This window comes from Nelumbo lutea, chromosome 1 (genome assembly GCF_056320005.1).
Source record: "Nelumbo lutea isolate HS-2025 chromosome 1, American lotus-T2T, whole genome shotgun sequence".
NCBI lineage: Eukaryota > Viridiplantae > Streptophyta > Magnoliopsida > Proteales > Nelumbonaceae > Nelumbo > Nelumbo lutea.
This window is the reverse complement of record NC_142684.1, coordinates 192383572-192399310: the sequence shown is the minus strand read 5'-3', so window position 1 is coordinate 192399310 and position 15739 is coordinate 192383572. Positions and strand designations below refer to the sequence as shown.

Sequence of the window (15739 nt, the reverse complement as noted above, 5' to 3'; positions counted from 1 at the left end):
TCCTTTCTTGGAGTTTTCCATGCTGTATCTTTTGACTATTTTGTCAATGTAGGCAGATTGGAATAATCCTATTATCCGGTTCGATCTATCTCTATAGAGTCAAAGACACAGTATATAGGAGGCCTCTCCAAGATCTTTCATGGAGAATTGCTGCAAAAGCCATACTTTCACGGTAGTCAACATTCCTACATCATTCTCAATGAGTAGAATGCCATCTACATACAGAACCAAGAAGGTAACCTTATCTCCACTGTACTTCCTGTAAACACAAGGTTCATCCGGATTCTGCTCGAAGTCAAACGATTTGAAGGCAGAGTCAAAACGGATGTTCCAACTTCTAGAAGCTTGCTTAAGTCCATAAATGGATCTATTAAGTTTACATACCATGTTTTCCTGACCCGTAGCTATGAAGCCTTATGGCTGCTGCATTTAGATATCTTCAGTAAGATCTCCATTCAGGAATGCAGTTTTGACATCCATTTGCCAAATCTCATAATCATGGTATGCTGCTACAGCTAGTAGGATCCTAATGGATTTAAGCATGGCCATAGGCGAAAAGGTTTCCTCATAATCGATGCCCTCTTTCTGAGTGTACCCTTTCGCCACCAGACGAGCTTTGAAGGTCTCAACTCTACCATCGGGGCCCTTCTTCCTCTTGTAAATCCATTTGCAACCGATTGCTTTTACCCCGGAGGGTGGATCTACTAGAGTCCAGACTCCATTGGTATCCATTGAGTCCATCTCTGCTCTCATGGCCTCCACCCACTTCTGGGAATCTATGTCCAACATAGCTTCCGCGTAAGTCACGGAATCCTCCTCACTAGTCAAGGTTTCCACCAGGTAACTATCCTGGTCATAACCATAACGGACTGGTGGCCTAGATACCCGAGTGGATCTTCTAGGTTGGTCACTACCTGGAATTTGTGGGATATCTCCCACTGCTCCTGAGCTCTCCTCATCAAGAACAATTTCCTGGCGATGGGTGTCCAGGATATAATCAGTCTCCAAGAACTGGGCATTTCGACTGCAGAACACTTTCTGCTCACTTGGGTCATAGAAAAGGTAACCTACAGAGCCTTTTGGGTAGCCTACAAATAGGCAACGGGTGATCTTGGATTCCAACTTGTCTGCACTCGTTCTTTTAACGTGTGCTGGACAACCCCAAATCTTCAAGTGTCTGACACTTGGTTTCTTTCCGGTCCAAAGTTCATATGGAGTGTTCGGAACCGATTTGATTAGAACCTGATTCAGCACGTAAATCGCAGTCTCTAATGCGTAACCCAAAAAGGATGTGGGTAACTCTGAGTGTATGAGAAGTGACCGGACCATATCCACTATGGTCCTATTCTTCCTCTCTGAAACACCGTTCAGTTGTGGTGTAGCAGGAGGAGCTAATTGTGATACTATCCCATTATCCTTTAAGTAGTCCCTGAACTCGTAAGAGAGATACTCGCCACCTCGATCAGATCGAAGGGCTTTAATTTCTCTTCCCAATTGTTTCTCGACCTCTTGTCTGAACTCTTTGAACATTTCAAAGGATTCAGACTTGTGTCTCATTAGGTACACATAACCATATCGTGAGAAATCATCTGTGAAGGTGATGAAATACACGTGTTGATTTCGTGTCCTAACACTCAGGGGACCACATACATCAGTATGTATTAGGTCAAGTGTGCCTGTACATCTTTCAAGCTTACCGTTAAATGGTCGTTTCGTCATCTTGCCTTGTAGGCAAGGCTCACAGGTGGGAAGATCTTCTATAGTTAAAAAATCCAAAGGACCATCCTTTACCAACCTTGTGATTCGGTCAACACCGATGTGGCCAAGTCGGTAATGCCACAGACACGTGGGATTAACTGTATCACGGACTCTCTTCTTGGGGATTTCAGCCGACGTAGTTTCGGTTATGTTAGTTTCTAGAGAAGGACGTAGAACATAGAGACCGTTCTCCAGTTCCCCGTATGCGATGAATTTGTTATTTCTTTTAATAGTAATCGTATTACTAAAGAAGACAGAATAACCATCTGCACAAAGTTTTGAAACAGAAATCAAATTTCTTCTTAAGTTTTGTACATAAAGACAATCTTTGAGTACAATTTTTCCTTCTCTAAAAATTAACTCCACAGTTCCTATTGCCGTGGCTGCAACTATTGCAGTAGTCCCCAAGTAGAGAGTGACTTCTCCTTCACTCAGCCTTCTGCTTACGTTGAACCCCTGCAGTGAGTTACACGCATGAGTTGAAGCCCCGGAGTCAATACACCAGGACGCAGAAGCTACCAATAAATTGGTTTCTATAACACAAGTTTTGAAATTACCTTTCTTGGATTCCAGGTAGGCAGGACAATTCCATTTCCAGTGGTCGGTCTTCTTGCAGAAGTGACAAACATCCGATGCTTTGTCTTTCTTCTGCCTTTTGCCCTTGGTGGCTTTCTTCTGAGGCTTCTTTGCCTTCCTCTTTCTCTTGCCCGTTTTGCTAGCTTCAACAAGCATAGCTACAGGCTCATCCTTTTTAATCAGTTCTTCAGCTCTTTGCAACATATTGCTGAGCTCTTGCAAGCTGACATTCAGCTTGTTCATGTTATAATTCATGATGAACGGATTAAAGGAAGGAGGCAAAGAATTAAGGATAGCATCTATCTGGGTTGCAAGGTCCAGCCCGGATCCAAGAGCCTCCAGTTCGTTGATGTAACCCATCATCCGAAGACAATGGTCGTGAATTTGTTGGCCCTTGGACATTTGAGTGGTCATGAACTGCTTCAAGACCTTTTGCCAAGTAAAACGATTCTGCTCTTCATACATCGTCCTCAGGCTGTCCAATATGTCCTTGGCAAGTTCGATCTGATCGAACTACCTCTGTATTGGGTTGTCCAAGGAGGAGATGATGTAACACTGGGCTAGGGAGTTTTTCTCCTCCCATTCCTGATAGTCTCTCCTTCGGGCCTCAGAAGCCCTGTCACCCGGACGCTCTGGGGCAGGATTCTTTGCCACTTTGTCCAGCTTTTCTGAAACTAGGACCAGCATAAGGTACCTATACCAGTCGGCGTAGTTTGGGCCCTTAAGCTTGTTGGCATCAAGAAGCTTTGCAAAAGATCCGTTTGCCATTTTCTGATAAAAGAGCAAACATCAGTCCACAACCTAATTTGATTCATGTTCATTTCATAGATATGGCTTTTAATCTACGATCCATTTCCATTTATTCATCTCTGAGATTTCCCTCCTTTCTCAGTGACGGAGACTACGGGTTGTCTCTGGAAATGTGGGAAATCACATAGAGTGCATGGAGCCAACTGTTTCAGTAGCATAAACCCACCACCTTTCTATGAAGGATCATATCCACTCATCATATGAGTTTTCCCTTTGGCATTTGTCAGACAAGGTTCAGAGCCGTTTTTAGGTAAACCTTTCTGTCCAGTGAGTGCTTTCCCATCATATTCGTGAACGCCAAGGTACCGTGAGAGAGTTCCCATTTTCTGGTGAAGCCCCTCCCACATCGGTGTATGACGCCCCTATCATCTTATGAAACACTCAGACAAGCCCAACAGCAAATGGATAGCCAATTTTCTGGTGCGTCTCCTCATTACTGAAGGACCCATCCTCATGCTAATGATGGAAGGCCTTTAGAGAGTTCATCATATGAATCTCCCTATCACATGCACTCATATTAGCTGGAGGGAACAAATAATTACGCCAAAGTTTGATTTAGGTCAAACCAAAGTGGCTCCCACTGACTTTCATAAAGCCAGATTTCGGTGGGCCTTAAATCGGCTAGGGTTCCGCACGTAACCTCTTGATGAGGTGTGGGGCCCACCACTGAGGGAGGTCATCCATTGACCAAAAGGGACATCATGGCAATGATGTGCATTCAGCCATGGTGTGCGCAAGAGCCACTGTCGAATGAGCATGGGCCAAGTACTTATGGTCCGTGAACGCAGCACATCACACATCCATACATCTCATGCAGGGGTAAATTGATACAATCAATTAATTGTCTGTAAAGCCCGTTGGAAGCCCGTTAAAATTCCATAATATTAACCATTAATATTATCTAGGTATATGGGCTGAATTCGGGTTACCCAATTCGACCCATATAGCTTTATCCTTTAAAAAGGGCTTTTTGCAATTTTAACTATTTAAAAACTGTGCCTTTACAGGCTGGGCCGAATTAACCATTTAATTAAATATCAATCCTCATGCCCATTAGTGGGAAAATTAAGGTTGACTTTCAGCCTTGATTAAACCCTGAATTGGTCCAAACAGTTTGAACCAATCTTGGTTCGAACGGGTCTAGGGTTTGATTTTTAATTAAATCCTTAACTCAAGAAAATAATCTGAAATTCAATAACTGATAAAAGAAAAACAAAAATCAGTTAATAATCAGATTTCGATCTCCTCTTGTATGAACAACCCATAAATCAAGAAAATTATAAAAAACTATTCTAAATAATAATCAGATTTATTTAAAATTAATTTCAGATTATTTGCCCATCTGTTTTGGGAACAAATTTCCCAAAACCCATATCTGCGCAAATTGGGTAGAACGCCTTCTCCCTATTTGCGTAGGTTCAGATCTGAAACTGAATGGTTCAAGATTTGAACCATGGCTCTGATACCACTGAAGGGATAGGAAATCCATCAAATGGACGCCCAAGATTGCGGAATAAAGGGGCGAATTTCAAAAATTTTTCTCCCTTCAATTGGGAATCAAATTCCCTATTTAGAAAATCATATTTTCAAGGATCATTCCTGAACCATAAACTGAACCAGATCTGAACCAAAAGGAGGAGAGAGAGATAATACCTGATATAGAGAAATAATATAACTCAATGGAGGTGTTCACGCCCAAGGTAGAAACCAAAAACTGCTCCCACGGAAGATGGCGCAGTGCAGGGTGGAGCAGAATCAGCAGTGTCATTCCTAAGAACTTGATTCTTCCTAAGAATCACCTGGACGGCTTGTGAAACAACTCCTACCAATCTTTTCTGCAAAAGATTGGAATCAAGATCCAATCTTGATTTCTCTCAACCAATGGAGATCGAACTACTATAGGCGGCGACTGCAAGAAGGAGGCGGCTAGAGAGAATTTGCAGGGTGCAGAATTCTCTCCTTTGTGATCTCAGCTCTGAAGACTAGACTTGTGTCTGTTGGATGTTGTGTCGGATGTCTAAAGGCTGCCGCCCCCTCTTCCTTTTATAGACTTAAGGGGATCAGCTCCTAATCCCATTAGGAGTTGCTAACCCAAATCACATCTGGATTAGAAGTCCCTTTAAGATAAAGGATAATCCTTATCTTATCTACAGATTAGATCAGTCAGCTCCTAATCTAATTAGGAACTTTCCAAATCTAAATCTCATTTAGATCTTGGACTCTCTGAGTGGATAGGGTGTGGGCCCAATCATATCAGCTGATCTTATCTCAAAATTCGCCCCTTAAAGACTAATCAAATTAGCCCAGTTCAAAATGGGCTTAAGGCCCATTTAGGGTTATGTATTCATTAAGCCTTCCAAACTGCTGCCCAGTTGGGCTTCCTTGTATGGCGTGGGACCCAAACATTGATCTACACATCAGCCACATGGGTTCAGCCCAGCCTCTGTTACAAGGCCTGGCCGAATACATTGTTATGGATAGTGCACCCCCTGAAACCCATCAGATGGGCTCAATGGGCCCAACACTTACCCTAAGTGGTCCCTGGGCCAAGCCACCTTGTAACACCCAGGGACTGTGGGCAGATGCAAGATTAGCCCATCAGGTATTATCCTCAATGGCCTTGCACTTAACCTCTCAGCCCATAATGATCATACACTACCTGACAAGAGAGGACCTCTCCCTCGGCTGCAAGGAACAATGTTGCACTCTCTCAAATATGGACCCGGGAATTAAAACCTTTTGCAAATTATTTCGAAACCATAATGTATATACTTTTATATCTCATATAAAATATATTTTGCAAAACAAATTTCAACAATTGAAATCGGCTGCCGGCAGTCTTGGTTTCCATCAGTGAGAGTGCATCCCCGATCATTACCTTTGTCCGACAAAGGGATTGATCCTGTCACTATGATCACCCACTCAAATGAATTCTCAGACTGTCCCAACATACCCAGGTTTTGACCCCCGCTAAGGATCTCACTGATTGGTACATCAAAGACAGCCCAATCCGACACCTAGTGCAGTATCATAATCGAGTCTAGCGGTCGGGTGTAACTTTCTAGTTTTGCCCATCAATCTCCAAGGTCCAGGGCAATACTGGAAATCTGGTCCTGTTCAAAGATTCAATTAATCCCACACTGTGTGTGCCTAGGGTCTCACCCTGGTAGTCGAGACAAGCCACCCCAACCGACTTGGTGGCACCACAGTGTTAGCCTTGTCAGGATAGGTCTCCCCAGACCGACCCACTGGCTGTGAAAATTCTAAACTAACACTTGTCTCATTAAGTGTCCAGTTTAAGGGTATTACACAGAAACAAACCAAGGGAACATGAATCAAATATGCATTTTTATTCATTTACAATAAACTCATAAAGTACATCATTTTGATTGAAGCTAAGGGCATACAAAACTGTCTAACATTTCTGGGGGAGTCTTCTTACTCCCGGAAATGAACCCCTACTTTCCTCTACTACATACATAAATCTTAATTGATTGTGACGATGCCAGATAATTAGTTCCATCTAGTTTAACTGTGTTCACAGTCAATAAGGAATCACTTGGAGTCCCCTGAACCAGTCCATATTCAGCACCACTCTTATTTTCAAACTCTGAGGAGTACATCATGTAAACACTTCAAATATGATTTCAGATGACTTCTACAAGTATACTGAATGAGAACAAGCAAGAACTGCCGACCACAAGAAGGCAATACACTGAGTTTAGCCTTCAAGAAGTAATCAGAAACTTCTAGGCACTGTGCACTTAGCCAAAGCAACTTTTCAAATCTGGATTTCAAGGTAACCCCCAAAGAAGAGTAAATACCAATTGGTATTGCTGAAAAGGCCTTTTTACAAACACAGTGTGGGCAATAGAGACAACCCCCACTGTCAAAAAAGAAAAAAAGGCCTCAAGAACAGTTTGTACAGCCCCCCAAAAGCAGCCAAATATAAGTAACAATCCACAGCCTTGTTACAAGGGAGTTTCGATAGTTTTGGCAGTCCAAGAAGAAGAGAAAAATAGGCCAGAAATTTCTGGGTCAAACCAAATTCAATGGCAGCCGAAGGTAGTACAGAACAACCAGAAAATTTTGGACACTTCAACAATCCAAACACAGCCGGAAGTAGTACAGAACAACCAGAAATCTTCGGACACTTCAACAGTCCAAACACATCAGAAAATAACCCAGAAAACTGAGCACAACTTACAGTTTCGAGCTTCAAACCAGAACTGAGTTGTTCACCTTCCCTTCCTTTTTTTTCTCTGATTCTTCCTGGTCACCGAACCACTTCTCCAAGAGATTCTAGTCTTGGGCACTTCCAATGACCTCCAAGAATCAGGCAACACGAGCCTAAGCTTCCAGCCCTAGAATATTGAAGTTCAGGCCTGCTCTGATACCATGAAGAAAACTGAAGAGAGGAGAGATTGACAGTTCGGCAATGAGGGTTTGAGAATGAGTGTTTCGAACTTACTCTCTCTCAGCACCCTAATACTGTTTTATTAAGATAGGTTTGAATAATTACAAGGAGGCCCTTAGTTTGGCAAGAATTTACAAGAACTTAATATAGACAGGACGGGCCCAGAATAAGGCCTATTATAGAAAAACATAAATAACAAGAAAGAATAAACAGCCTATGGGCCATTCGGCCCATCTTCTCTACAGTTGCCAAGGGTTATTCACAGTTACATGGTATTGACTACACAGAGACCTTCTCTCCTATTGCCAAGATTGGTTATGTTCGTGTTTTGATCTCCCTTGCTACTATGTATGATTATCCGTTGTTTCAACTTGATATCAAGAATGCTTTCTTGCATGGTGATCTTCTTGAGGAGGTATATATGAAGAAACCACTCGGATTTGTTGCTCAGGGGGAGGATGGTAAAGTGTGTAAGCTCCAGAAAGTTATTTATGGACTTAAACAATCTCCTCGTGCATGGTTTGGAAGGTTTAGTGAAGTAGTGAAAAAGTTTGGCATGAAGCAGTGTCAAGTCGACCATTCTGTATTTAGTTATGATTCTGTTGCTGGGAAGATTTTGTTGGTGGTATATGTGGATGATATTGTTATTACTGGTATTGACAGGTTTGGGATTGATAGGTTGAAGATCTTTTTGCATGATAACTTTCAGACAAAGGATCTTGGTAAACTAAAATATTTCTTAGGGATAGAGGTTGCAAGGTCCAAACATGGTATTAATTTGTGCCAAAGGAAGTATGTCCTTGATCTATTGGAAGAGACAAGGTTGTTGAGTGCCAAACCAGCTGGAACACCTATGGAATTGAATGTTAAGTTGAGTAATGATACGGGTGAGGAGTTTGAAGATCCAGGAAGGTACAGAAGGTTAGTGGATAAACTGAACTACATAACTATCACTCGACCAGATATTTCATTTGCAATTGATGTGGTGAGTCAGTTTATGCAGAACCCTCAGATCCCTCATTGGGATGTAGTTCTAAGGATTGTAAGGTACTTGAAAGGTGCTCCGGGTCATGGTTTGCTATACAAGAGTAGAGGAAAACTTGAGATAGAAGGGTACACCGGTGCTGATTGGGCTAGTTCTATATCTGATAGGAGGTCGACTACAGGTTGTTGTACCTTTCTTGGGAGTAACTTAGTGACATGGAAGAGTAAGAAACAAACAGTGGTGGCAAGAAGCAGTGTAGAAGCTGAATATAGAGTCATGGCACATACAACCTATGAACTGGTGTGGTTGAAGAACCTTCTACAGGAGATGGGGTACTCAATTGGTAAACCAAAGAAGCTTTATTGTGACAACCAAGTTGCCGCCCACATTTCCTCCAATCCAATCTTTCATGAGATAACAAAAATATAGAAGTTGATTGTCACTTTGTGAGAGAGAAGGTTCTTAGTGGAGTAATAAGTACAGCTTATGTTAGCACAGGAAGCCAATGGGCAGATCTATTCACCAAAGGGTTGAATTGGGCAAGAGTGGATTACATATGTAACAAGCTGGGACTATATGATATATACTCTCCAACTTGAGGGGGAGTGTTAGTGTCAACTAAATAAGGGTAGAATGGTCATTTGTATGTAAATTAGAAAGACCAATACACCCTAGTCAAATGTTTGTTCTCTTCAGTTCGAACCAGGTTTTCTCCCCTCATTCTTCCTCTTTCTTTCCTCTCTTTTCTCTTCTTTCTTTTTCTTTTTCTTCCTTGATTAATCTGAAGGCTACAGGTTTACAGATCTGAACTCTATCAGTGCTTATCCTAGATTCTTATTTTACTAATTGTTTGTACAGTAGCCAATGAATTGGTAAAGGGGTAATGCATGGATTTTAGTTTGAAACAGAGTTCAACACAATCTGATCAATAAAATAACCAGAGAACTAAGGTTTTGATCCAGATAATATATTTACTTTCCTACTAATTGATTGCGCAATAGCCAGATAAGTAGTTCAGTATGACAACAGGCATTGATAAACAAACAATAACCAAAAGTAGTGCCAACCTAATCAGTTAAAAGGATCAGACTGATGCATTTGCATCTGACATAATGGTTCAGTGATGTAGGATGGATAACAGGTTCTACAAATTTCATCATGTGAGAGGCAAAAAGGTGGCAGATGAGTTTTAAAAGAGAAAGGACAGAGAACTGCTAAAAACTTTAGGAAGGTTATAGCAAGGACTAAGAAGAGAATGAAAGGGTTAAACTAATCAAAAGGTGAAGTTTCATAATGTTTTATTATGGAGAAAAGCAGTTGTAGGTGCAACTTTTAGTATCAAAAGCTTGAACCTGGAATAATAACACATATAGTGTAATTTGGAGAGGCCTAGAGTGCAACCTTTCACAGTACAACAATAGAGAAACGAAGAAGAGAAGAAACAAGTGAAGTTCAGGACATTTGATAGTTCTATTATGGATAATAACTGCAGATAATTGATCAAATAATAAGAGTATCGGAAAATCTAATAGTTTAGTATCTAAGTATTTAAAACATTAGAGTTCAGCTCCTGACATTTGTTGTAAGCGGAAAAGAAGGGAGGTAAAATTTTAAAATACCACATGGCAATAGATTCAAGTTGACATACCAGTACTAACTTGTTGTGCTACATTGTTCTCATGACTCTCATGAAAAGGTTCCTTAAATGAAATCCACAGCCACAGTAAATAAAATAGCCATGCCAGAGCCATCACCCAACCAGGTAAGGTATCCTCATTAAATGTGATTTTGTAAATCTTAAACCTAGTTTGGAGTAATCCAGCAAGAGCAGGACCACATGCCATCCCAAGAGCACTTGCACTAACAAAACCTGCTGAAGCCTGCATGCGTATTTTAACTGGTACGCAATCACTGATATAACGGCGGTTAACAGCTCTTGCAGAGCCCAATCTGAAACATTGACAAAATTGATTTGTCAAACAATATAAATTGAACTTTTTTGAAAAGGTAAAGTATAATTTATTGAGAAGATGGTATACGAGGCATATACAAGAAAAGCAAAGGAAAAGCCTTTAGCCTAAGACAATGAATATTAATTGAGTTAAATATTAATTTATCAGAATACAAAAATAAATTTGATATAAATTACTGAAAATGGATATACTTGAAAGAATTTTAGCCCTTCTAACAACCCAAAACACCACTGTTAGAGACTGTTTTGAGGTGGAGGAACATGGGCAGGCTGTATGGACTCCTCAACTCCGCCAATATGTTTTTGATTAGGAGCATTTCCTGATTAGAAAGTTTAAATCAATCTAGCATCCAAATGGAGTCTGCAGATTGTCACTTTTGTACAGCAAACATGTATGCCACTTTTCTGTTAAATCTATCTACGACTGTTGAGCATCGGATCACCATTTTTGTTGGACATGGATTTGGGAGGATATGTCCCATGACTCCCATCTAAGGATTCTTTCTTTATATGGTCTGCACTTGACAAAATTTACCCATCAATCACTCATGTCCAGACAGAGGACCAATGATAAAGTTTGCAACCTAATATGGGGTTAGTAAGGAATACATACCTAGAGATTATCAATTCTTTGTAGAGACAATGAGATCTAGCCAAAGGGCTATTTTTGTACTTTTACTTCTCTTTATTGTACATCTGATTTCTTTGTACACTATCTTTTGTACTAAGTGCAGATTTTTCCTTTTACTTTCTTTAATATAAATATATTTCTTAGGGTGTGAAGAACTATCCTTATGTATGTGATACACCCACCAAACTGCTGTTCTCTCTCTCTCTCTGTCCTTTACGATCTGACTCCGACATTCTTATTTCTTCCTGACTTTTGTGTGTGAAGAACTATCCTTTGGAACCTCCATTCTATTGCTGAATGCTGGTGCATCCAGAAGGAGCAGCCTAATGGTTGTCTGATTGATGGCAAAAAAACCACTTCACTGAATTATTGGTTGGTATGACAGAAAGGAGCTTTGTGCAGGCCATGCAATGGTCACTGATTTTGAAGGATTTCAAAGATTTCAAGCATGATCATTTCAGACATTTTTTGGAGGATATCCTGCCTTCGGCTAAGGATTAAAGTATCGGTATCGGGTATCGTATCGGACAACTTGGATATGGATACACTTGGGAAACGTATGGATACAAACAAAAAATATGAAAATGCTTGGATACACTAAGGAAATGCATATAAATTCAATAATTATATTAAAAACTTCAAGTTTAATATCAAAATAACTATAAATAACATATAAATACATAAGAACTGTATAATGGTATATTTGAAGAAATATATTATTATTGATATAACGGAATGCATAGATATTATACAATTTTATTGATAATGCATCAATTTTTATTTCTATTAAAATCCAAGGCATAAAAAATATGCAACCATTATATTTGAATTATTATATCAATTCTTTTTATTTTATTATTTCAATTTTTAACATCAACAAAAAAGTCAACTAAAAATTATTTTGCAAATGTTTAGTAAATAATATTTTCACTTTTGTAAACAATAAATATATTTATATAAAATGTAAATGAAATTTTGAAGATGCATTTCATATGAAAATTCATAAATTTTAATTACAAAAATAATTATTCATTATTAACGTTTTTATTTTTATGAATTTTTTAAATAAAAAAATTAATAATTTTGAATATTATTCTTGTTAGTTTGTACACGGAGTTATTGAATACATTATTTGTTTAGATTAAATGTAATAATTAATTTAATAAAAGATAAGTTATTTCATTCATTATCACGAAGTGGAAGGTGGCTTGATGGTTAATACACTTGTGCACTTGGATGTTGCGCGACTTGGGTTTCGGGGATTGAATCACGCTAAAAGCATTTTTTCTCGTGAAGGCTATGAAGCACTTGTGTGATACGCAAGTTCGATACGTTTCTGTATCGGTGCGTATCAGTCGATATGCTGCAATATGCACCGATACAATGGTGTATCGGACCGATACGCACGACTGATACTGTATGCGTATCTCGTATCTTCCCTTAGCAATACCAATACGATACGCCCGATACAAGGCGTATTGTGTCGATATTTTAATCCTTGCCTTCGGCTATGACATATATTTGTATGATTTTCATGTTTCTTGTTTCATTTACCATGGGTAGCTGATGGTGTAATCCTTCAGGTACCATATACATCATCGTTCATCAAAAAACAAAAACCATGGATATACTTGATAAAGATATGTGATTGATATCAGTTATTCATGATGACAAATTTCCACAGCCCATCAAATGATAATTTTATAGAAACCATAATGTGGTAAGTGATTATGGAGAAGAATATCTTAAATGCTTAGTCAGGTCATCTAATCTTATACTATCCTAGCTTGAGAATCTTAACCATATAATGCAATGGAAATCTTAAAATCTATTTTGAAGGTTGAGATGGTTCCAAATTAATTCAATCACCTAATAACCCCAGTTCTCCTACAGTGTGCAAATACAACCAATCCCAGAAATTGACAACTAAAGTTTCATATAGCATTGCAGTGAAAAAGTATTTATTCGGCTTACTAATTAAAACAAACCAGCACATTGAGACCACTATTTTAAAAAGAAAGCTGTTTTCAACAGAATAATGTTTAAAGCTAGAAATAGTTTATTTTGAACATTATTTTAAGCCCACATTTGTTATTGTTTCTGTTAGAGTGAGTCGAATAGGGGTAGTTTAGTAATCTCATGCCAATTAAGTACTTCGCTTATGTGGCTGTTTTATTAGAGTACTCTGCCCCACACTTAAGTGAGGGCAGTCTTTGTAAGTGTAATTAGAACCTAATAAACATTAGGGGGTCGACTGAATAGGAGACTAATCAGTTTCGACTAAACCCTCCTGTTCTCTCTTTCTCATCTTCTTCTTCATCTTCTTCTTCCTTCTTCACTGGTTCGGGTTACTGTAGCTACTCCAAAACATGGTATCAGAGCAAGGTTTCTGACCTGCTTCTGCTTGTAAAGCATCTCAGCTGTGTTCGTGACACTTTCTTCTTCGTTTCTGGTTAGTTAATGGAGAGAGCTGGTTCGCCCTAGGTCTGAGACATCACAGCTCGTTGTTGGCCTTGTTGAGTTTTTTGTTGGTCTTGTGGTGCCCTCTTAAAAGCGTTAAAGCAGGTCGGTATTGTGTGTGACAGCTATGGCTGTGTAGTGGTGCTTGTGATGCACAAACTCTGTTGAGTAGTTGTAAGAGAGCTTGCATGTGGTTAGTAAGTGCTGAATTAATGTCGGTGTAATCTGTTTTTTTTTTTTTTGTGAAATCAGTAATGGTGTGTATCTATCATTGTGTTTAGGGACTGTTGTAGGTTCTGGAACATCAAACTCTTGACAGCAGCACTTAGTTGGTGATTGAGAATTCAGATTAGAGGCAGCATTGAAAAAGTATCATGGCAACAATGGGAGATGGCTGTAGTGATCAGAAACCTAGTGTAGTGGTTTCCTCTGACTATCTAGGTGTACAGATGACCTCAATTAAACTGAATGGTGAGAACTATGTTCCATGGGCCAAGTCGGTGAAAGTTTTTCTCGAGGCAAAGAGAAAAGTGAAGCATGTGAAAGAAGATAAACCATCGGCTGACTCTCCAGGGGGTTTGATGATTAGGAACAGGAGGATGCTCAAATCATGACATGGCTATGGAACAGTATGGAACCCAAAATAAGTGCCAACTTCATGTTCTTAGATACAGCTAAGGACATATGGGAACATGCCAAGAAGCTGTATTCTGGGCAAGATAATACTACAAGGGTATATCAGCTCTATCAGGAGTACTTTGGTCTGCAACAAGGAAATAAAACCCTAGAAGAGTACTATGCCAGTATGAAGAACCTCATAAATGAACTCAATGTCTATCATCCTCTCACTCCAGATGTTAAGGTTCAGCAACAACAGAGGGAACAACTAGATGTCACAAGGTTCTTAGTGGGGTTGAAATCAGAGTATGAACCAATTAGGGCCCAAATATTGGGGGGCTCTACCCTTCCTACACTTGAGGAAGTGTTTGCTCGGCTTCACAGAATTTCTTTGGGACATACAGAGAATCCCACATAGTTTGATAAATCAGCTTTTGTGACAGCCAGAGGAGGTGGACGTGGTACGAAAGGGGGAGGACATGCCTCCCGAGGAGGTCGTGGTGGTTCCATATTTGGCCGTGGTGGTGGTCGTGACTCAAGGGGAGGCCGTGGCAAAGAAAAAGGCAGCTCTACAAGGAAGTGTACCCACTACGGCAGGGAAGGACATTCCGTAAATTTCTGTTATGATCTTCATGGTCGCCCTCCCTCTAAATGGGAAAATCATGCTGTTGCTGGTGGGGTTGATGCCAGAAGGGAGATGGTGAGTATACCACGTGATGAATATGAGCGGTTCCTTCAGTCCACTTCACAGCACACTACTGCTACTCTTGCCCACTCAGGTATAGCTTGCCTGTCATCTAAAACCTCTCCTTGGATTATTGACTCTGGAGCCTCTGATCACATGACCGGGACTCCAGGTGTGTTCTCTTCTCTCTCTGAAACTTCCACATCTCAAACTGTTACCCTTGCCAATGGCTCCTCCACTCCCATCTGTGGTGTTGGCAATGTTGACATGGCTTCTCTTTCTTTATCATCTGTTCTATATGTTCCTAAGTTTCCATTCAATCTTATGTCTGTTAGCAAATTAACCAAAACTCTTAACTGCTCTGTTACTTTTTTCCCTTCCTCTTGTGTTTTTCAGGATCTCAGGACGAGGAAGAAGATTGGTGGGGGGCATAAAGCTGGTGGATTGTATTACCTTGACGGTGGTGGATCATCAGTTGCACTTCAAACTTCACTCACTCCTCTATAGTGGCATTGTCGACTGGGACATCCTTCTCTCAAGGCACTCAAGATACTAGTTCCGTCTTTGAGTCATTTGTCAGTGTTACAGTGTGAGTCGTGTCAGTTTGGGAAACATCGTCGTGTTTCCTTCAGTCCTAGAGTTGAAAGTCGTATGTTGAGTCATTTTGCTTTGGTTCATTCAGATGTTTGGGGCCCGATAAAAATAGTCTTATAATGGTTACAAGTATTTTGTCACTTTTATTGATGATTGTTCAAGAATGACATGGATTTATTTAATGAAAGAAATGAGTGAATTATTTTCCACTTTTCAAAAATCCCATGCTGAAA

General features: G+C 40.0%; 1 protein-coding gene across 4 annotated transcripts in view; it reads right to left on the bottom strand.

The window, feature by feature from the left end:
• LOC148880076 (SPX domain-containing membrane protein At4g22990-like) overlaps positions 1 to 15739 on the bottom strand; it is an 81032-nt gene that overhangs the window by 31509 nt on the left and 33784 nt on the right. For all 4 annotated transcript variants that reach the window (XM_088961896.1, XM_088961898.1, XM_088961899.1 and 1 more), the window contains one exon: positions 10195 to 10496. In XM_088961896.1, coding sequence (XP_088818022.1) covers positions 10195 to 10496 — 302 coding nt within the window. The remainder of the gene's footprint in view (positions 1 to 10194; positions 10497 to 15739) is intronic.